This window comes from Dendropsophus ebraccatus, chromosome 4 (genome assembly GCF_027789765.1).
Source record: "Dendropsophus ebraccatus isolate aDenEbr1 chromosome 4, aDenEbr1.pat, whole genome shotgun sequence".
Lineage (NCBI taxonomy): Eukaryota > Metazoa > Chordata > Amphibia > Anura > Hylidae > Dendropsophus > Dendropsophus ebraccatus.
The window spans coordinates 162457664-162482282 of record NC_091457.1 but is presented as its reverse complement, the minus strand read 5'-3'; the positions used below and the strand labels follow the sequence as shown (position 1 = coordinate 162482282).

Here is a 24619-nt window from a genome sequence, read left to right as displayed (position 1 = left end):
ATAATTTAAAGTTATCTAACTATTGCAAGACCATATTCTATTCTTACTGAATACATACATGAACATTCTAGTAAATGAGGTTTTTGAGTAAAATAGATATGGGAATAGTTAAGGTAAAACAGAGTGATATGCTATGGTACACTGTGATTATCATAGGATAGTAATAATCACCAAGTTTTTGGTGTAGGATAGGGAAGAAAAAGTGGATCTTCAATCAAGACATCAAAGCCTAGAATTTTTGTATAGATTTTTGATTTTTTCCAGCGTTGATGACCAGTAACAAGAGAAAGAGACTGATCTGTAATTCTTATCCAAGTAAAGCACTTGAAGGGAACAGATAAATCGTGGACTGTTTTACTATTCTTTTCTTTGATCAACTGGCATGCTGAGACTTCTAGTACCACAAGCTTCTAGATGGCTATTGAACTTTCTTCAGGTGATCTATCCTGGGACTACGCTAAAGTATCTTCATGATTGACATTCTTTTGTTTGTTATATTTTTAACTATGTCAAGCCAACTACAGATGCCATGACCGGAAGCCAAGTGGGCAGAGTGTGAGGAAAGCTGAAAGTCTGCACAATCCTCTTCTGCTAGCAGCAAGTCTACAAGTGAGTTTTAAAAGACTTTGTTCATTTCATTAAATCTCCTCCAGTGGTCATGATGGCAAAGGACAAAAGATGGCATATGTAAGTGATGGTTGCTGGACTATGCTTTTATCAAGTGTAAGTTATACAAGATTCTATCCACCTCAGCGAGTTGTTGGAAAAGATTGTTCCTAAAGTCTAAGTACAATGGACTTTGTGCTATAAGCTAAATCTTTATCTCCACAATCTGGATGAGAAATGACTATGTTATGTTACAAGATGTCTGCTCCAGGTACTGACGTTACAGAGTTAAAGATTACAGAAGTCACAGATGAAATGTGAAAGTCGTTTGCACAGACAAGGGGGGTCAAGAAGTGTTAACTCTTTGTTGTATTTTTTCAGTAGCCTAGCCGGTGTCACCTGATAGTTTCAATTCCAGAGAGACAAAGACTCAAGGATTGTTTACCATGCAAAGGAAAAGAGATGGATTATTGCATGAGGGATAATATCAAGACATTGATTTTGTTGTTTACTTTTTCAGCGAAGGAATTATTTTTCAAAAGACTTTGCCAATCATATTTTGATTCATTAACAACAAAGGGATCTATAACCTAAAGACTTTGTTACAACAAGAAGAATAAAGTCATCTGAACCATTCCAAGTTTACCATGGGTCCAGATGGAGACAAGAAGATACATTTTTTAGACTAGGTCTAGCTAGAATTCTATCTTTTTATAAAATCAAATCACAGTTTCTCATAACATAATAATTTAAATGCTACAAATCCATTATGGTTTGGGTAAATTGATAATTTTCATAGACTTGTTATTAAAGTGATAGACGTTGTCCTGTGTGTTTATAAGAAGAATGAAGAAAGAAGATTCCGTGATCTCTAATGTATAAAAGGTATTGTTCAGTGGAAAGTCTTGATACATTGAGGAGTCAGTACAATGTATTTCATCCTCAAGAGGGGGAAATGTTAAATACGATGTGTTTTACAATGAACAATATCTTGGTGTAATATAATGTAAGTCATATATACTGCTGACCTCACCATAATAGCACAACACTATTCACTGTATAAAGTGATTGTAATACTGACATTATAATATCATATTCTATACTAAGTAAACGTGTATACGTTGGAAATAGATACATAAGTGTACACATCACTATTTATGATTCCATGACGTATGTAGGGTGGTGATGCCAGTACACAGCACGATAACTATACATCCATAAGTGGAAACAAGTTATGCTGATGCATAGAGAAAGAGTTCTATATTTGTTATGGTCATATATGTGCAGACACACACACTCAATTATAATAAACACACCCACACATGACATTGACAGTGAGTCATGAACCCTATATAAGATGGTAGTCACCAAGATGGAGGTTGGGTTGGATCAGGGCTGTACAGAAGGTATGAGCCCTATGTCACAAGAAGGATCCAGAGCCTTCAAGGAAAAGGTTGTGTCGCGTGAGGAATCCATGATGGAAGCGTGAAGGATGCTTGAGTGAAGCAACAGCTGCCTGAAGCTCGTGACGATTTGTAAGACAAACCCTTCACTTCAAAGGACTCTTATATGAACTATGGACACTAGACACTAAGGGCTGTAAGACGTTTCTCTGATATTCATTTCTATACAATTCTGTAACTTTCATTACTTTTAAAGAAGAAGCAATAAATCTCCATTTTATAAAGAAACCTCTCTGATGTCATCCTACTGCGGCGAGCCATAAACTACAGGTGCCAACGCCATTTTCTACAGTTTGGGAGGGAATTAGCATTCCTGTAGGGATCCTGCAGGGATGCTATATACAGAACCCAACAGCCTTTGTAAGGGCCTAAAATCTTTATTTTATTTTGGATTACTCCAGACTGCTGGCTGGGACTTGCAGCGCAGCTACCACTATCTTAGTAGCACACTGTGCTGATCGGCTGCTGGCAGAAAGGGGACAGCAGGTGTTGCATATAGACCCCAAAGAAGTCCTCAGTGCTATTATTTTTTTTGTGGCTGGTGGTGCTGTACATTGTATTGCTGTGATTTGTAGTACAGCTGCATAGAACCTCACTGCTCATTGTCCCGTTTAAGAGGTGGCACAGACCATATACCCCCACTTACACACAGACTGTACGACAGCCTCCAAAAACTAGTGTGATCAGTATATTTTCTCATCTGCAGCCAGTCAGCAGGGTTGCTTCCTTTTTAAGTGCAGCCACATCCAACCTCACTGCTCATTGTCTTGTGTAAGAGGGTGGCATACACCATAAAGCACCACTTACACAAAGACTCTATACAAATAATATATTTATATATATAAGTATATAAATATAATATAAGTAATATATTTTCTTGGCTTGCTGTGATCTGTAGTCCAGCTATCTCAGTTTTGACTGTGCAGTGTACATAAAATGGTGAATCCCAGGGGTAAGGGTTGAGGACGAGGGCGTGGGGTTCCAAGCGATGCAGTGAGCAGAGGCCGTGGTTCAAGGCAGGGTGACACAGCAGCACCCATTGAGGAGGGAGCAGTGGCACACCACATTCAATCTCTAGCTTCTTCTCGCAACTTACGGGGTCTCAGGGTACACCACTATTGAAACTGCAGCAGTGTGAACAGTAGAGATGAGCGGACTTTTCGGACTTCTGGATCGTGAGAACCAGAACAATCTGCGTCGGGTTCCCGCTGTCTGCTCGCTCCGTGCAGCGGGTGGATATCTCCTAAGGAACCCCTTAGGCATTGGCATTGGCTGTATCCCAGTTTTCCAGGCGTTCCTTAGGAGGTATCCACCCGCTGCACGGAGCGAGCAGACAACGGGAATCCGACGCTGATCGTTCCAGTTCTCTTGAACCAGAAATCCGAAAAGTCCGCTCATCTCTAGTGAACAGGTGATCACATGGATAGCGGATAATATGTCCAGTAACTTATCCACCACCCAGTCTTCCACGCAGTCCACCCACGCTACCCAAAGGAGTGGAACCCTTGCTCCAGCAGCTCAGCCTCCTTCCTAGGTCAAATTCAGAGTGTTTAGGATTATGTGAACCCATACTGAATTTAATTTCGCTCATCTCTACCAATTGGTTTATAGGAGAAAATAAAGCCGTACATATTTCCCATTGAACTCTCTGATTTGCCGTCTTTTCTCGCTCTCTGTTCTCGTCCTAAATGAGAAATTCCTCTATTTAGAATTTCCTAAGGCTGCATTTTCCCATACAGAAACTCCCCCCCCCCCATGTATCTACCAATAGCCGCATGTTGTTGACGAGATTGATCGGCACAGTTATCGACATGTGTGAATACGGCTTATGGGTCACATGCAAAAGATTTGATAGAAATGGTAAAATACAGACTAATATATAAAGCAACTCTAAATCGGTATAATAACACAGCCCAGTTGTGGATGTTATTGCTTGATGGGTTAAAATTTATGACATTGCACTATGCTGCTTTGATATAAACTGAGGGCCAAGTCATGTTTATGAGAGATAAAGAACTCAAAGCTAATGTACTGGTGAGAGATAATGAAAACCTCTGATTCCTTAGAACAGGAAGGACGTGCTTTAACCTATGCAAATATTATATAGACTTTGGCCATATTTAATCTATTTCTCTTGAACAATCTTTGTCAGCCTGACCCAATCATAGCTGTATAAATCACACTGGAGCATTGTCTCATAAGACCAATAACCCACAATTCAAGGTCTAATCCCTGTATTGTCCATTTCTTACTTTAGAGATATTCAGAATTAGTAAAATACGCTAGATTTATTCTAGAAAAAGCGCCACCCTTGTCGTCAGTTTGGGTATAGCATTGCAGCCCAGTTACACTAACATTAATTTAAGTAAATAGAGCAGATATTCCTACATTATAGTGGGCACTGCAGGGGAACAGTAGAATTACATGGCTGTCACTCAGATGAATGGATGTCCATATATTACAGATGGGCTCAAGGTCACCAAAGTTCTGGATTATAAAGAGAGAGAGACCCAGAGTTGGTGGTCCCCTTATAAAGCATATGGGTGAGACAAATAAAATCTCCATAATCAAAGACAAAGGGACAGCTAAGTTGGTTATTGTTCGGGCATCTTGTTCTGGCAACATTGTTCATCTGCAATAAACTATTTTACTATACTAGACGCCATCTATCAACCAGTTACCATTTGATGTATATTTCAATCCCTCTCTGATGAGTTGCTGGGATTTCTAGTGTGGTGTCCCACCACTGGTGTTGCTATTGGTAACATCCTTCGTAAAAGCCTGTACTTTCAAGAGTAAATGGTAATGTAGTAGTACCAGAGTTTTGCCACAAGATGTCGCAGTTATAACTATGTGTATCTAGAGATTGCACAGCTGTAGTACTCAAAGGATTATTGTTTTGCTTATGTACCACATGGGTCTGTACACCAATGAGAGTTCATTCTTCTTCTCACCTATCATCATCTCTCTCTTTACCTGCACACACTTACTCCTCACCCACTCACAGCACAGGTTACACCTGCTGAAGGAAGGCAGTCACATGGGTAGAGGAAGTGTAGGGTCTTTTGCCTTTAGACTTTGTAGAGGTAGGATGTTCCTCACAGTTTCTCCTCAAGTAACCTCACAACACACTATGCAGTGTTAAGCTTCCACTAGAGAGGACAAGTCAGGGATCATCCTAAGCCACGCCGTGGACCGGAGGAACACAGTGCAGGACAGTATCCATAAAGAGGTAAGGAATTGATCCGGATAGAGCAAAGTTGCTAGAAGCCTATGAACTCTATCTCACAGCACAGGTGTAAGCAGGGAACCCTCAGCATACTGCTCATCCCAGGTAACAAGGTCTGGGGCTTGTGTCACCCTCTAGGATGGGTCACTCAACAATAGTGGGCAATAAATGGTGCAAAGACCAAAGAGTCAAAGAGTATTAAATAACTTATCAAGTGTAAGGTATTGTATCAAGGCAAAGCTGTATTACCTGCTGTCTACCTCAAGTATCTTCAGAGTAAACAAGATTATATTTATGATAAAGAGACTCTGTGATTCTTCAGTATGCACCGACACAGTACACACACCTTCCTTGGGACATCTCCCCTTTCTGTGGGTGTCAGTGCCAATATGCTGGGTGGGTCACTACTCCACTATGGACCACCATGATAAGTAACCAAGGGACCCCGCAACAGCCCGTCAGGTCACTGTCCACAGGGGAACAAGGTAAAGCCAGCTCATTAAACTAAAAGCAGGTGTGCCACCATACCTGTGTGCCCAACCGGCACTGGTGTCACAACAAAATACTACCGGGCAAGGCTATATCTCGGCCAACCACCACAAGACTGGCGTCACTCTTAACTAGGTAGGTGACCGGTCGTACCTCCACACCGGGGGTCACCACACTAGTATTTGTTAACCTTAAAGGCAACCTGTACCTGAGAGCAGAGGGAAGAGCCCCCGACCCCACTGCTGCAGTGATTTCCTATGGACGTCGGACTCATCTCTTCTCATTTACATATCGCGTGCAGACCGCCAGGCGGCGATTTCTCCGCGGTGGGACCGGCTTCTGGAGCGGGACTTGCAGGATGAGGTACAGTAAGTATCCGGGGCTCCAGACGGGCTCTTCCCTCTGTTCCCAGGTGACAGGTTCCCTTTACAATTTTTAATATCTTTTTTTTTTATTATTTTTATTTACCATATTTACTTATGTAACATATTTACTGTCCTTAGATTTGGACCTGTGTTTCTTTACTGCTCTAGATTCTGGTATTGTACTTATTTACTGCCCTTTTTACTGATATTGTACTTATCTACTGTGCTTGGTTCTTGTACTATACTTTGTTATTGTGGTTAATGGTGTACCCCAGAGAAAAACATTGTTTTAAAAAAATCTGATATCAAAAGGTTACATATTACTTGTAAATTACTTATTAGTTACTATTTGAAAATATCTCCAGTTTTCCAGTACTTATCAGCTTCTGTATGTCCTGCAGGAAGTGGTGTATTCTCTCCAGTCGGACACAGTGCTCTCTGCTGCCACCTCTGTCCATGTCAGGAACTGTGCAGAGCAGTAGCAAATCCCTATAGAAAACTTCTCCTGCTCTGGACAGTTCCTGACATGGACAGAGGTGGCAGCAGAGAGCACTGTGTCCGACTGAAGAGAATACACCACTTCCTGCAGTACATACAGCAGCTATAGTTTTTGTTTTTTTTTAATAAAAGTTATTTACAAATGTATATAACTTTCTGACACCCGCTCCTTTAAAAAAAAATTATTTCTCTGGAGTACCCCTTTAATAGTGCACTTATTTTCTGATATTTAGTATTTAGTATTTTTGTTCCTGGTACTTTTTATTTACTGTGCTTTATTTATGCAAATATACCAATCCGATACACTACCACTACCTGGCTAGTAGCAGCACAAAGATCCTGGTGGCATGGGACATTTTTCAAAACGTCCCCCAATTCCCGTGATCGTCGCATCAGTTCTTCTTGATATGCTTTCGGCCCGCTCTATGCACTGGAGTCGAGCCCAGCGCCCCCAGTGTAACGATATTCCCTCAGTGACGTGGCCAGACTTGATTCTAATGAAACCAGTAGGCGAATTGGTACATTTGCTTTGATGTATATGTCAATTTACCATACAGTGTTTAATTCTGTTACTGTACCTATTAACTACGCTTAGTACTAGTAGCATTGACTGTGCTTAGTTTTGTTACGGTATTTACTGTTCTTGGTTAGAATGCTTTATTATTATTAATATTATTATTATTTTTATTATTGTGCTTGAAAATCCCTATATTGTAATCCGTATTCTTCTTCTTCTTCTTCTTCTTCTTCTTCCAGCCATTTTTCTGCGCATAATACAGCCCGAACCGCTTTGCGCACAGACTCCATTCAAACTGCGTTTCAAAGCCCTCGGCGGTGTGTGGTGTGCTATCTATCTTTCGTTTTGATCGGAATTGTCGTTTTTAAAGAAATTTACATTTAAAGACCCCTAATTTCCCATAGAAAATAATGGCCCATTGGAAATAATGGCCACACTCTAACCGCTGACAGCCAATCACAGCACATATGCAAATAGCTGAAATATAGCAGCCAATAGGAACTCTAAGGTCCTGTCAGGCAATGTGTCACATAGTCACATGTCCACTATTGGCCAATAGAAGTTGTAATGTATGGAAGGTCCTTAAAGGGGTTGTCCGGCGATAAAAAATTATTCACAGAATAACACACATTACAAAGTTATACAACTTTGTAATGTATGTTATGTCTGTGAATGGCCCCCTTCCCCGTGTTTCCCCCCACCCACGCTAGACCCGGAAGTGTGGTGCATTATACTCACCGCATGTCGTGTCGTCCACGGTCTCCGATCGTCAGCAGTGACGTCTTCTTCGTGAGTCCGGCGGATCTTCCCGAGTGCCGGCCGCCCTCTGCAGCGTCATCCGAAGCTCAGCCGCGATTGGCTGAGCATAACTGTGCTCAGCCAATCGCGGCTGAGCGGCTGATGACGCGGCCACGTCATCAGCTGCTCAGCCGCGATTGGCTGAGCACAGTTATGCTCAGCCAATCGCGGCTGAGCTTCGGATGACGCTGCAGAGGGCGGCCAGCACTCGGGAAGATCCGTGGCCTCCCGAAGAAGACGTCACTGCTGAGGATCGGAGACCGTGGTCGGCACGTGACAGGTAATGTATAGCGCACCACACTTCCGGGTACACGGGTGGGGGTGGTGGGACACGGGGAAGGGGGCCATTCACAGACATAACATACATTACAAAGTTGTATAACTTTGTAATGTGTGTTATTCTGTGAATAATTTTTTTCGCCGGACAACCCCTTTAACGATTTTGTCTCACTGACATGAGTAAGATTGTCACGGTAACCGAGCAATGATCTTTACCATTATAAGTACCCAAGTCGCTCTTTAAGGGACCCATGTCGCTTTTAAAGGGACAAGATCCAGGTCGCTCTTAAAGGGACCCAGGTCGATCTTAAAGGGACCTAGGTCGCTCTTAAAGGGACCCAGGTCACTCTTACAGGGACCCGGGTTGCTCTTAAAGAGCGACTTGAGTCCCTATAAGAGCGAAGGGACCTGGGTCGCTCTTAAAGGGGCCCGGGTCGCTCTTAAAGGGACCCGGGTCGCTCTTAAAGGGACCCATTTCGCTCTTAAATGGACCCAGGTCGCTCCTAAAGGGACCCAAGTTGCTCTTAAAGGGACGGGACCCAAGTTGCTCTTAAAGGGAAGGGACCCAAGTTGCTCTTAAAGGGATGGGACCCAAGTTGCTCTTAAAGGGACGAGACCCAAGTTGCTCTTAAAGGGACGGGACCCAGGTCGCTCTTAAAGGGATGGCACCCAGGCTTAAAGTTTCTCTTAAAAGAAAGTCACTGGTAAAGGGGAGCTCTTTAAGGGACCCATGTCGCTCTTAAAGGGACGAGACCCAGGTCACTCTTAAAGGGACCCAGGTCGATCTTAAAGGGACCCAGGTTGCTCTTAAAGGGACCCAGGTCGCTCTTACAGGGACCCGGGTCGCTCTTAAAGAGCGACTTGAGTCCCTATAAGAGCGAAGGGACCCGGGTCGCTCTTAAAGGGGCCCGGTTTGCTCTTAAACGGACCCGGGTCGCTCTTAAAGGGACCCATTTCGCTCTTAAAGGGACCCGGGTCGCTCTTAAAGGGACCCATTTCGCTCTTAAATGGACCCAGGTCGCTCCTAAAAGGACCCAAGTTGCTCTTAAAGGGACGGGACCCAAGTTGCTCTTAAAGGGACAGGACCCAAGTTGCTCTTAAAGGGATGGGACCCAAGTTGCTCTTAAAGGGACAGGACCCAAGTTGCGCTTAAAGGGACGGGACCCAGGTCGCTCTTAAAGGGATGACACCCAGGCTTAAAGTTTCTCTTAAAAGGAAGTCACTGGTAAAGGGGCGCTCTTTTCAAGCACTATGTATTTTCCTGGAAATGCAAATCTAGTTATTATTATTATTATTATTATTATTATTATTATCATCATCATAGGAGAATAAATAAAACCTTTATAATAAACCCCAAACATTTTTGACTCCTTTTTGTAAAAAAAAACAAACAAAAAAAAAAAACTGTTTGCTTATCCTGAAACTATTTATGTATGAACACCGGCAGATGGGAACAACACTGCGGCTACCACCTGTTACCAGCCAGTTACCTCCATAAACGCTGCTGTCACTTTGAGCTGACTTTTGCAGTGTATGGTGATAGCATAATATGTGTGTACTGACACCTGGTGGACACAGGGAAAGCTACTTTAAACTCTCACAGGTCGGCTTAACTGTTTGTCCCCCCCCCCCCCTCCCCCCCCCCCTCTGAATCAGTTGAAAACTGTACTAAAATGACTTCTCCTCAATCCCTGTACCTGGTGGTGCTTACTATGTGTATTTCTTTATACTGGAGGTGCTCACATTGTACGGTCAACTCTCCTGTCACACAGCACCAAAACCTCTGTAACCACACAGTGATATTATACTGGCTGCATTGTTACATAACAAAGAGCATTGTCTCCTGGTAAGCTGCAGAGATAATAGAATTAGTAAATGTTATTAACATAATTGGCCTACATGAATTGCCCTCAGTTGATATACAACCTGCAGGATGGACAGGCATCTTTCCTTGTGTGAGCGCACAGAAGACGGGGACTTCCTGTGTTTAGTCTGTGTTTTGTTTGATCAGAGAAAAGACCAAATATCAGCATGGAGGGAGCCTGGAGCACAGTTTGGCCATATGTAAAACATTGATTTAAACATAGACAACTTAAAGGGGTAGGGCGTCTCTCAGCAATTATTCACAGAATAACACGTGGCTGAGCAGCTGATGACGCTGCAGAGGGGGGCCGGCATCCCGAAGATGACATCTTTGAAGAAGATGGCGGATGGGGTCGGTCGACACGGATCAGGTATGTATAGCGCACCACACTTCCGGGTACACGTGCGGGGGTGGGGGTACACGGGAAGGGGGCGATTCACAGAGTTGTATAACTTTGTAATGTGTGTTATTCTGTGAATAATTGTGGAGCGCCGCACTACCCTTTTAAAAATAAAAGTAAAGTGAGTATGTTGCAAAACTGCTTTTGATCACAACCCGTCGATTTAAAAAAAAATAAAAAAATTGCGACAGGTAAACTTTAAATTGAATGGGACTTTTTTGTTCTCTTCTTACTTTTTTGTCAGTTCCGTAAGTGGAGCAGCTGGGGGCAGTCTACACCATTCTACTGAGGCTCCTCCTAGCTGCAGCCTGGTAGCAAATGAAAACAGAGGATTTCCCCTCTAGAATACCCCTTTAAGCTTGCTGAAAAGGTAACCATATGTAACAGTATTTACATGTTGTTGGTTTTATCCATATTATTTAAGTTCTAACATTTGATTGACAGCTTATTTGAGTCCTTGATATTTAGCCGGTATAGGGCCCCCGGCGCGGTATTCTCTCTAGGACTATGTACATGTATGAGGGTCTATGGACGTGACCAAACATGAAACAATGATAATAAAAGTTATGAAAAGTAGACAATCTCTAAGGTGTTTAGTATCATAGAGAACATTGCGAAACCTTGGCTCCAGTCCCAGCAGTCCCTGTTTGTTATTGATTTGAGGTGAATCCAGAATATTCCAAGTATGACAGGAATGATGGCGCCCTCCCTGCTTGGCTTTTTATTATACCTTTTGTCATTATTATATTCTCTGTTATATTTCCAATGTGTTTAGTTTCCAGTCCTGCTTTTCTAAATCTGCAGTGTGTGAACTCACCCTAAGACTCTGAGACCACATCCCTGATACCCTTGCTCCGCTTTTTCTGCATTGGTGATGGTTAAGAGTTGTAGATTTTGCATCTGTATCACGATTTGCAACTTTTCAGCAGAGTGCACAGCCAATATTATTACTGGAGGGCCGACTAAGGGTCCTATTACACGGCCGATCATTAAGTGTAAACAAGTGCCGGTCTGCTAGATCAGTACTTGTTTACTGAGCAATTACACGACTATTGGGCAGCAAGGGCTGCATGGACATTGTTAGTGATGTCTGTGCAGCCCTTGCCTTTAGTGTAAAATAATAAAGTATTTACTCACTTTACCACGTTCCCCGGTGTCCTCAGGCCTTCCCCAGTCTCTGCAGCTGCAGCTCTGCCTTCTGTTCCGGAGTCTGCACTGACAGCCAATCGCTGGCCGTGGTCCTGTTCTGTCTTGGTCAGTGATTGGCTGAGCGGTCTGTCAGTGCAGAGACTGGAACAGAAGGCAGAGCTGCAGCTGCAGACACCAGGGAAGGCCCGAGGACACCGGGGAACGTGGTAAAGTGAGTAAATACTTTATTATTTTACACTAATGGCAAGGGCTGCATGGACATCACTAAGGATGCATGCCCAGCACCTGATGATTTTAGGTCTGGACCTAAAGAAACGATCAGCCGATGATCATTTCATCGACTGATCGTTCTCTCTCTCTCTCTGTCACCCTGCCCCTCTCCATAGTCCCAAGTGGAGACACATTTCATGTCGGGGATTTAGTAACCATGCACACTGGGTACATGATCCCTATTCATTACAGTATAGCTTGTTTATGGAACTTGCTGGACGTGAACGGTGGCCGTTCGAACCCCCGATGCACAGATGTCCAAAGCTCGGAGGCAGAGAAAGTGTAAGCTACAGTACAGTCTGCTGGGAGGTGATGAGAGGCTAGTTCTCTTTAATGATATACAATATATATCACAATAATATACAATATATAACATGAAACCGATGCGTTATTATACACATGTGCATCATCTTCTATTTCAGACTGTAATATTACTATTGTTCCTATTACAGCTGACAATGCAGACGGTGACACTTACAATGATACAGATGAGAACTACAGCACCACATACGATCCCTGTGATTACTGACGCGTTCAGTCCTGCGGAGCTGTCGCCAGCCGGGGGATCGGTGCTGGGTCTGGTAACTTTGGCTGTAATGTAAGGTCTATCAGTTCTGGGTGGAGTAACTATTGCTGTACTTTTTGGTCTAGTATCAGTTGTAGCTGACTCAGTGGTGGTGGCCGTTGTTGGAGCCGGTGTTATTGCTATTCTTGTTGTTGCTATTCTTGTTGTTGCTGTTCTTGTTGTCGCTGTTCTTGTTGTCGCTGTTCTTGTTGTTGTTAGAGCCGGTGTTGTTGTTGGAGCCGGTGTCGGTGGGATGACCAGAGCGGCCTGAGCTATGTTTGATACATCTGATCGATGATCAACTTTATCAATCGCAACTAAAGCAAAGTAAAGAATTGTGCCATTTTGTATAACTATGTTTTCGGGCAGGAATGAGAAAGTTTCTCTGGATCCGGCTGTCAGGGGGGTAAGAGCGGAAATGTTGATCGGTGTGGATCTATTGAAGTTGGTTCTGAGATCGCTGGGGTTGAGGCTCATTCTTAGGTCATAGCTTGTAGCTGGAGAACAAGGAGTAAAGTATATAATATCACATCACTGACTCCACATATATGTCTATTACCATCTATCTATTATCTATCTGTAGTGTCCCAGCACAGGTGTGCCACTAAGTTTATATTGCACCTGGGCAAAGGTTCCAGGTTCCCACAGTGGGATATAGTCCAAGTGTATTCTGTGTTTTCCCCCACTTGGTGTCACTACTACGTTTTCTGTATTATCTATGCACACCTTAAGGAATGTATTGGGTTAACTATTTTCTGTCAAATCACAGGTGCAGGTCTGTTTTTCTGCTTTTTTTGTCCTATCACCTTCTTTTTCTCTTTTGCACACACAGCCCCACCAGTCACTAGGAGGTTTAGTTGCCTCTACAAAAGGAAGATAGTTACTGGTGGGAGGGTCTTCTAGTTTCAGTCACTAGAGAGAGTCACTAGACAAAAACACAGTTGCTGCTGCAGTAAAGTCAGGGCCTGGCTTAGGCCAGGACTAGAGATGAGCAAACCGGGTTCGGGTTCGAGTCCATCCGAACCCGAACTTTTGGCATTTTATTAGCAGGGGCTGCTGGGCTTAGGGCTTTATCCAACTTCAGCAGCCACCGGTAATCAAATGCCGAAAGTTCGGGTTCGGATGGACTCCAGGTTCGCTCATCTCTAGCCAGGACCCTTGCCAGGGACCAAGGAAAATACTTTATTTCTTAAGCAATTAACGTCAGCTAGCTTACAGTGTTAGACCTCTCAGGAGGAAAGGACGTCCTCTGAGGATCACCTTGTCCACACCAGGGATACATTCCACAAGATACGGGGCAGTATACCTGCATTTTGTACTGACGCTAGCAGGAGAAATTTGCCATTTGCCTATATATCCTACTGTAATAGACGGCTCCTCTGAAAGGTTTTGGGAAGTCTGCTTCACTCAGCGCAGGGACCTGGGGCCTCATACTACCCTTATAGGACGGGTATCCCAACACTGTAGGGCAAATAGGCAGACAAATACTTGAGTACGAGTTTCTTCTCTTTCTTCTTCTCTTCACTACGCTATCCCGTCAGAGTACATGGCTACATTGGACAGAGCCCTTAAGATGCTCCTCTATTCTCACTTCAGCTGTTACTACTTCTCAAACCTCTTGTTTTCAACTGCGGTTACTGAAGCCTTATTGTTGTATTTCACTAAAGAACTTAAGCTACTGGACTCTGTCAGTCATTTTGCACCTACACACCAGGTTATGCTTGGGTTATCCAAACCTGCAGAAGCAGTGCCTGTCTGATCGGTAGGTGGGTACCAACGACACTCCAGGCTACCTGACGAGTGCCTGAGTGACCCACACCCACCTAGATGCCACAACACCACCAAAGCTACCTCAGCCGATAGCACCCCCTACTGCTTTGCCGCATATCTATCTATTATCTATCTCCTATCTATTTATCTATCTATCTATCTATCTATCTATTATCTATCTCCTATCTATTTATCTATCTATCTATCTATCTATCTCCTATCTATCTATCTATCTATCTCTCTCTCCTATCTCTTATATATTTATTATACAAAAGACATAAAAATAAATAAAAGATTTATTATTCACCAGTTCCCTGGTCCAGATCGTCCCCGGTCGCAGTCCAGGATAACACAATCTTATCATCTACAATGGTCGCCTCTAGATCGGTTATCTTCTCGGGTTTATAGATATCGGGTTGAGGACCTGAGGGTACATCAGATACCAGAAAAGACCCTCCTGAGGCCGTCCTGCTGAACTCTCCAACATTGAGGTCATCATCAGGTATTTCGGGGCGTGGAGGGTTCATGATTACAGTACCTACAGAGAGAGATGTCCAGGGAGAAAGTTGTGTTATATCCGTGTCTCATGTTGTTATTATGCCGCAGTCTCTGGAGTTACTATTTAACAAGTCACCTATCATGGTGTTTAGCATTTTATGGGTCATTGTAAGTGAGGGTGTAGTGTCCCAGCACAGGTGTGCCACTAAGTCTTTTATGCCCCTGGGAAAAGTAACTGACTCAGGTTTCCACTGTGGGATATGGTTAAAGTGTATTCTGTGTTTTTCCCACCAGGTGTCACTACTACATTTTCTGTATGTCTTATAGTGTGCACAGCAGAAGGAAGCATTGGGTTAACTGTGTTGTCACATGTTTGTTTTCTCTCCCATCACAGGTGCAGGCCTGGTTTCCCTCACTTTTCTGCCTGTCCTCTTTCTTTTCTCTTTCACACCACACAGCCCCACCAATCACTAGGAGGTTTGGGTTGCCCCTATAAAAGGGAGATTTGTTCCTGGTGGTAGGGTCCTCTAATACTTCAGCGAGAGAGAGACAGTGTGAGAGAGGGTTCCTAAGCTGTTCACCACTGCTAGCATGCATCGCTAGACCCCTGAGGAGGAAAGGACGTCCTCTGAAGATCACCTTGTCCACACCAGGGATAACTTCTGCACCCACCACACAGGGCAGCATACCTGAGCTAGGTACTGACCACAGTTGGACAAAGCTGCAGTAAGCCTACGTATCCTACTGCAATACACGGCTGTTCTGTAAAGTTTCAGAAAGTCTGCTCAACCCAGCGCAGGGACCTGGGACCTTGTACTATCCTAGCAGGACAGGTATCTTGACACTGTAGGGCATAAGGCAGTTAGATCCAAGTTATCTATACGTCAGTACTAGTATCCATTTCTTCTTCTCTTCTCAACTACGCTATCCCTGCAGAGTACACAGCTACCTTGGACAGGGCCCTCAAGATGTTCCTCTACTCTCACTTCTATAGTTGCTACTTCTTCTACCTCTCGCCTTCACCTGCAGTCATTGAAGCCTTATGGTTGTATTACACTGAATAATTCAAGTATACGTTATCCTAGTTAAGCTACTGGTCAATCATTTTGCACCTACACAGCCGGTTACACTTGGGTTATCCAAATCAGTGCCTGTCTGATTGGGGTGGGTACCAACGCGACTCCAGGCTACCGTGACAAGGGCCCGAGTGACACTTCACCCACCTAGCAGCCACAACATTGCCAAAGCTACCCTGGCCAATGGCAAATCGACTGCGTTATCGTAAGTGCAGTAAGGTAAATTATACAGGAGTGTACCTCTAACTGTAAGCATGCTTCAGTGACTTGTGTTAAACTCTCCTCAGTGGAAACCACAAGGACTCCTACAACCAAAGCTCCTATCAGCTTCCTACAACAAAAGTGGACCTGTCCGCAGGGCTGGAAATAGGCTCATGGCTACATACCGCTAATAATCAGGATTCCAGAGAGCTTTTTTTTTTAACCTCAAGTCCTTTCCAGTGCTGAGATATAAGCTTTCATGGCATTATGCAAACTGGTGTCAAGTGCCCAAAGGGCGGTCCCCAGTACGACAAGAACACGGGAACTCCATCCCACGTCCTCTTCATCTAATGGCTGTCAGTATGATGGGGTAGGTGGATGCAAGTGGCCCAGTGTGCAGTAATAAAGAGGACATAGACTGGACTTACTTGGACTCTTTCTTTGCTAGGGAACGCCCCCGGGGCACTTGAACCTTATTTGTTTAAAAACAGGCTTATATGTCAGTGCTGGAAATAACTATGGCGATAACACATTTATGCCTGGACTCACGATGGCTACCCCTAACTAGTCATGGGCTTATTTACGCCCCTGATTTCCTGGTGACCTTCCAATGGGAAAGAAATTCAAGAGAAACCAATGGTCTCCTAGTTCTGGCTACCAGGGAGAGCTGATTGCTCATTGTGAGCTTAGGACAAGTCTCTATATTACAAGGTGAGTTTCCTTTGGGGGCTGCGTTCACACTACGTATATTTCAGTCAGTATTGCAACCAAAACCAGGAGTGGATTAAAAACACAGAAAGGCTCTGTTCACACAATGTTGAAATTGAGTGGATGGCCGCCATATAACAGTAAATAACGGCCATTATTTCAATATAACAGCCGTTGTTCTAAAATAACAGCAAATATTTGCCATTATATGGCGGCCATCCACTCAATTACAACATTGTGTGAACAGATCTTTTCTGTGTTTTTAATCCACTCCTGGTTTTGGTTGCAATACTGACTGAAATATACTGACTGAAATATACGTAGTGAGAACGCAGCCTAACCGGAGGGATATTGGTTACTGGTGTTTAGTGTGAAATACATTTCCTATATTGTCTCTCTTACCATTTATGATGAGTCCTGGAATATACAGAGCGCGGTTATTGGGGAGGGCCAGGCGACTTTTATTCTTACTGTTGTTCTCAGCTCGGACTTTCAAGCCGTATCTTCCGTTTGCTGAAAACTGGGTGAAGTATCTGGAATAGACGCCGTCATTCTTCATAATATCCGGACCTGAAAATGACATTTCATCAAGACGGTTACATGCGTTACAGGTCTATGTGTTCACATTTGTATAAATGTCAGCTTTTTGCAATACTTTAAAGTGTCACGGGTTTGTTTTTTGGTTTTTTTTTTTGCAAAAATCAATAGTCCAGGCGATTTTAAGAAACTTTGTAATTGGGTTTATTAGGTAAATCTGCCATTATCTGCATTCGTAAAGACTTTCCCCAGGTCCCCCCCCCCCTCCCCTCCTCTCTCTCATTCACTGCTCATTATCAGGAAATCTTGACTCTTTTACATCAGTCGGATCCTGTCTGTTCTATGGAGAGGGGAGGGGGGAGGAGGGAGATTAGTTGGCAGCAGAGAGCAGAGAACAAAGGATTACACAGTGGGAGCTGTGTGAAAGCTAGTATTCAGAGGTCAGAGAGGTCAGTGCTGACATCAGACGAGATAGTCCGGTGATGTTACTGTAAATTAACTCTTTGTTGTCCTGTTTTGGTGCCTCATCTCCCTCCACCCCTCCCCTCTCCATAGAGAGCCATGAAGACAGGGGGGAGAGCTTCAAACTGCTTTTTCATGATAAAAATGCATTTTTTTCGGCTAATAAACACAATTACAAAGTTTCTCAAAATCGCCTGAACTATTGATTTCTGCAAAAACAACAACAACAACAACAACAACAACAACAACAACAAAAAAAAACCAACAGTGACACTTTAACTATCAGTCTATTGCATCTTTTAGGAAAACTGAAAGTCAATCATTGTGGACACACCTGTAGGACCTGTAGGACTGTAAGGAAGTGTGAGGTGAGCAAATCTTTTAGAAGACAACTAGTTTGATCTGAACTCAATAGTCCAACCTCTCATCTATGTCACTAAGAGCCCTGTATAACGCTGTTTGATCACGAGATGAAATTGAAGCAAATGTATCACTTCCCGTAAGGAAAATTATATTTTGGTCGGTGCTGGTGCATAGATCCTCGCGCCGTCGCCCATTTTTCCAACTGCTGCCTTTTTCACGCCATTTGTACCATTTTTTCCATATGCAAATAGAGTCATTTGGGCACTGTAGGGGGGCGTGGCATCCCCCAGTGCACTGATAGCTCCTCCCCTGGGTGACACGCCTACTGAATCAAGTTTGGAGGTGTCACCGAGGGGAAGGAATATTGGTCCACCAGGGGAACCGGGCCCGCCTTCAGTGCACCGAGCGACCCTATTTGTATATAGAGAAACCACACCGGTGCCGACCAGGTTATATAAAACTATTCTTTTATTATGGAAAGTGGTACATTCGCTTTAATGTCTGCATGTCAACATGTATGGCCATGGGGAAACATATGGTACCAACCAAGGGACACTAACAACTTGCGTAAAAACACTGCAATGTGGATTTTTTTTTTAACGTTTTTTAAATAAATAAAGGTCAATCGGAAAAAAAACAATGACTTTTTCTAAGCTGTCCAACATGATCTCTTTTTTGGGAGTAGTAAGTTTTGCACCTGGAAAGTAGAGAAGCAATGGCATTTTACAGGTTATCAAATAATTATCTTATTTTGGGGAGTAGCAGTAGGAAGGGTGTCCTAGAAAGTGAAAAGGAAATGGCACTGTGTGTGACTGTGTGTAAAAATCACATAAAACCCTCTATGTGCTGCTCTTTGACAACAATTAGTGTACCATAAAAAAGAGAAATCTGGCACACATAAAGTTTACCAATTTTTTTTTTTCTTACAAATCAACTGGTCCCAGCAAGTGCCAGAAATTTGTAATTTAATTCCATTAAAAAATTTCCAGTACTTATCCGCTGATGTATGTCCTGCAGAAAAGTGGTGAATTCCAGTCTGACACAGTGCTCTCTGCTGCCACATCTGTCCATGTCAGGAACTGTCTAGAGCAGGAGAGGTTTTCTATGGGGATTTGCTGCTGCTCTAGACAGTTCCTGACATGGACAGATGTGGCAGCAGAGAGCCCTGTGTCAGACTGGAAAGAATACATTACTTCCTGCAGGACATACAGCAGCTAATAAGTACTGGACGAATTATAGCAAATTATAAATCTCTGGCACTTTCTGGTACCAGTTGATCTGAAGGAAAACATTTGTTCGTGAGCAATCCCTTTAAGTTGCAATGAAAGAGATTTTGCACTGGCCAAACAAATGCACAATGCTCTCTATAGTGCTTATTTAGCTAAAATTATTGTTTGTGTGACCCGATCGTCTCCTAATACCTGCTCCCTAAAATGGCTGCTAAACCTATGTGCACAGGATTTAATACAGACACCTATACCATGTCCTGATTGGGAATTACAGGACAGGTGAGATTCTTGTGATCGTGAGAATGGGGCCCCTTGTTGCCCTATGTGAATGTAGTCCCTTGTACCCCTATGTGAATGGGGCCCCTTGTCCCCCTTTGTGAATGGGGCCCCTTGCCCCCCTTTGTGAATGGGGCCCCTTGCCCCCCTTTGTGAATGGGGCCCCTTGTCCCCCTATGTGAATGGGGATTCTTGTCCCCCTATTTGAATGGGGCCCCTTGTCCCCCTTTAAGAATGGGGCCCCTTGTCCCCCTATGTGAATGGGGATTCTTGTCCCCCTATTTGAATGGGGCCCCTTGTCCCCCTATGTGAATGGGGCCCCTTGTCCCCCTTTAAGAATGGGGCCCCTTGTCCCCTTATGTGAATGGGGCCCCTTGTCCCCCTATGTGAATGAAGTTGCAGTTGAGCACATACGCTGTGCTTCATTCACTCTCTAGGGGACAGATGAAGATACCTACAGCATTCAGATATCTTTGGCAATCTCATAGGTAGTAATGGAGCAGCGGAGTGTAGGCTGACGCTCAAGGGAATCGGGGGGGGTATAGTGAGATAGATGTAATATTACCTGCTCCATTGTCCAGAAGCTCTATGGTCACTATTTGTCCGCTGACAGTCTCAATTGTTGCAGTGACATTTGCTCCGATGACCGGCATCAGTCCTTGGCTCAGTGAGGCGTAGATAACCATGGGGTGGGGATATTGGTTTATATCTTGGTTCATATGAGCATTTACAATGATTGGGGGAACTGTTTCATCGGAGGCCTTGGAATTCACAACTAAACCCAAAATTTCAACTGAACTTCGGGAATTGCAGAGGCTGTAATCCCAGGGTCCGCTCTAGGACAGAAAGGAAACTATTATGGAAGAACACCACAAATAAAGATTGAAGAGTTAGGTTCAGTATGTCCCCTTTCCCCTGCCCGAATTTACTAAGTAAAGGCCCGGATGGCCCTTTTCCTGGTGCTGGCATTGCGGAACAAGAACAAATCTACACCAGCTTGGGATTTGTATTATTATTTATGCCTGCAAGTAGGGCTTCTCTTCCTCCCTTCCTAGCCGCGCCCCCACTTGCCTGCCACTCAGGGGAGTGGGGGATACAGCTGGCGTACCCTAGGGGTGTATCTTGATATTTCCCCCCCAAAGAGTTATCCTCATTTGACATCTCATCTGACAGTGACAGCCTGTTGTTAGGATACGCCATTGATGAGACCCCCACCAATCATGAGGATGGAGGGGATATGCCATTGATGAGACCCCCACCAATCATGAGGATGGTGGGGATATGCCATTGATGAGACCCCCACCAATCATGAGGATGGAGGGGATATGCCATTGATGAGACCCCCACCAATCATGAGGATGAAAGGGAAATGCCATCGACAAGACCCCCACCAATCATGAGGATGGAGGGGATATGCCATTGATGAGACCCCCACCAATCATGAGGATGGAGGGGATATGCCATCGACAAGACCCCCACCAATCATGAGGATGGAGGGGATATGCCATTAAAGAGACTCTCACCAATCATGAGGATGGAGGGGATATGCCATCAACGAGACCCCCACCAATCATGAGGATGGAGGGGATGTGCCATTGATGAGACCCCCACCAATCATGAGGATGGAGGGGATATGCCATTGATGAGACCCCCACCAATCATGAGGATGGAGGGGATATGCCATTGATGAGACCCCCACCAATCATGAGGATGGAAGGGATATGCCATCGACAAGACCCCCACCAATCATGAGGATGGAGGGGATATGCCATTAAAGAGACTCTCACCAATCATGAGGATGGAGGGGATATGCCATCAACGAGACCCCCACCAATCATGAGGATGGAGGGGATGTGCCATTGATGAGACCCCCACCAATCATGAGGATGGAGGGGATATGCCATTGATGAGACCCCCACCAATCATGAGGATGGAGGGGATATGCCATTGATGAGACCCCCACCAATCATGAGGATGGAGGGGATATGCCATCGACGAGACCCCCACCAATCATGAGGATGGAGGGGATATGCCATTGAAGAGACCCCCACCAATCATGAGGATGAAGGGGATATGCCATGGATGAGACTCCCACCATTCATGAGGATGGAGGGGATATGCCATTGATATGACCCCCACCAATCATGAGGATGGAGGGGATATGCCATTGAAGAGACCCCCACCAATCATGAGGATGGAGGGGATATGCCATTGATATGACCCCCACCAATCATAAGGATGGAGGGGATATGCCATTGAAGAGACCCCCACCAATCATGAGGATGAAGGGGATATGCCATGGATGAGACTCCCACCATTCATGAGGATGGAGGGGATATGCCATTGATATGACCCCCACCAATCATGAGGATGGAGGGGATATGCCATTGAAGAGACCCCCACCAATCATGAGGATGGAGGGGATATGCCATTGATATGACCCCCACCAATCATAAGGATGGAGGGGATATGCCATTGAAGAGACCCCCACCAATCATGAGGATGAAGGGGATATGCCATGGATGAGACTCCCACCATTCATGAGGATGGAGGGGATATGCCATTGATGAGACCCCCACCAATCATGAGGATGGAGGGGATATGCCATTGATGAGACCCCCACCAATCATGAGGATGGAGGGGATATGCCATTGATGAGACCCCCACCAATCATGAGGATAGAGGGGATATGCCATTGATGAGACCCCCACCAATCATGAGGATAGAGGGCATATGCCATTGATGAGACTCCCACCAATCATGAGTATGGAGGGGATAGGCCATCAACGAGACCCCCACCAATCATTAGGATGGAGGGGATATGCCTTTGGCGATACCCCCACGAATCATGAGGATATAGGGGACCCCTTACCAGTATGGTGCTCCCCCAACCATCTGACTGTTTTGGATCCATAAAGTATATGACTATTATGGTTTTCCTTTCAATAATTTTTTACTACATTACCTCTGCTTTTCCCGGGATGGCGAGCCTTGAGGATTTAGCGGTGTTGTCACTAACAAATTGTGCAGCAGTATATATAATCCCACTTGGACTTTGCAATTTAATATTCGGTACTGCAGTTTGCCAAGTAACTAGAAAGAAAGTGTCATTCCCCACAGTTCTATCAACGTAGACGGTGCCACTCAAGCATTCAGAGGGTTTAAGACCTAAGGCCGTGCTCTCCAGCTGATGGAAGAAGACAAAGAGTTAATATACAGGAAGTGACAATGTTCTTATATGTACTGTAGTTTAAAGCGACTCTGTACCCACAATCTGCCCCCCCCAAACCACTTGTACCTTCAGATAGCTGCTTTTAATCCAAGATCTGTCCTGGGGTCCGTTCGGCAGGTGATGCAGTTATTGTCCTAAAAAACAACTTTTAAACTTGCAGCCCTGTGCCCAACAGCTGTGGCTTACATTGTGTATGCGTTAGGCTGGCACCACCCCTCTAACCCTCCTCCCCACCCTCTTCATCATTAGGAATGCCACTGGAACATTTTCTCCTGTCTGAACATTGCACAGGTGCCTTAACCCATAGCTGCACCAGGACGTTATTGAACGTCCTCGTGCCGCTATGGGAGTTCAGAGGGGGGTCGCGCGGCGACCCCCCTCTGAACTGCCGCGATCCCGGGTGCCGCGTGTAGCCCGGGATCGCGGCTATTAGCGGGCACGGTCCGATCGCCGTGCCCGCTAATTAAGCGGACCGTGCCCGCTAATTAAGTACTTAGAAGCAGCTGTCAAAGTTGACAGCTGCTTCTAAATACTTGATAATCTCCATACCTGGTGGTCTAGTGGGGGGATCGCCCCCCTGCGGCGCGATTGCGGGGGGGCCATCCCCGCATCCATCCCGGGCCGGGGTCTGCTCCGTAATGGCGCTGATCCCGGCTCGGCATTCTATTGCTTTTGGCTGCAGCAGCCAAAAGTAATAGAACACCGATCTCATGGATTCATGCAGTATAACTATACTGCATGGATCTCTATGAGAGATCAGAGTGCATATACTAGAAGTCCCCCAGGGGGAATAACCCTAACCCCAGGGGGGGAATAACCCTAACCCCAGGGGGGCTTCTAGTATATGTATAAAGTAAAAGAAAAATGTATTTTTAATAACACAAAATCCCCTCCCCTAATAAAAGTCTGAATCACCCCCCTTTCCCCATTTTATAAATAAAAATAAATAAATTAATTAATAAACAAACATGTTTGCTATCGCCGCGCGCGTAATCGCCCGAACTATTAATTAATCACATTCCTGATCTCACATGGTAAACGGCGTCAGCGCAAAAAAATCCCAAAGTGCAAAATTGCGCATTTTTGGTCGCATCAAATCCAGAATAATTGTAATAAAAAGCGATCAAAAAGTCATATATGCGCAATCAAGGTACCGATAGAAAGATCACATCATGGCGCAAAAAATGACACCTGACACAGCCCCATAGACCAAAGGATAAAAGCGCTATAAGCCTGGGAATGGAGCGATTTTAAAGAACATATATTTTCTTTAAAAGGTTTTAATTTTTTACAAGCCATCAAATCAAATAAAAGTTATACATGTTACATATCGTTGTAATCGTAACAACTTAAGGAACATATATAACGAGTCAGTTTTACCCCAGGGCGAACATAGTAAAAACAACCCCCCCCAAATAAAAAAAAAAACATTTTTTTTTTCAATTTCACCACACATATAATTTTTTTTCTGGTTTCCCGGCACATTTTAGGCAAAAATTACATCTGCCATAGCAAAGTACAATTAGTTGCGCAAAAAATAAGGGCTCATTTGGGTCTCTAGGTGGAAAAATGCAGGCGCTATGGCCTTATATACACGAGGAGGGAAAAACAAAAACGCAAAAATGAAAACTGGCTGTGTCCCCTAAGGGTTAATGATCCAGCCCATGTTCAGTATTCACACAGCTGGCGAATAGGAAGCAATCTGCCTTGAGCATTCCTAATGATGAGGAGGGCAGGGGTGGAGGGAAAGAGAGGTGGTGCCAGCCTAATGCATA

The 24619-nt window shown here is 44.4% G+C and overlaps 1 protein-coding gene across 1 annotated transcript in view; it reads right to left on the bottom strand.

The window, feature by feature from the left end:
- Window positions 1-12230: 12230 nt before the first annotated feature.
- Window positions 12231-24619, bottom strand: part of LOC138789077 (calcium-activated chloride channel regulator 1-like) — a 28784-nt gene continuing 16395 nt past the window's right edge. The window contains exons 10-14 of the mRNA XM_069967627.1: window positions 22578-22799; window positions 20178-20448; window positions 17148-17315; window positions 14570-14800; window positions 12231-12989 (exon numbers count right to left, since the gene is read on the bottom strand). Coding sequence (XP_069823728.1) covers window positions 12346-12989; window positions 14570-14800; window positions 17148-17315; window positions 20178-20448; window positions 22578-22799 — 1536 coding nt within the window. The 3' untranslated portion in view covers window positions 12231-12345. The remainder of the gene's footprint in view (window positions 12990-14569; window positions 14801-17147; window positions 17316-20177; window positions 20449-22577; window positions 22800-24619) is intronic.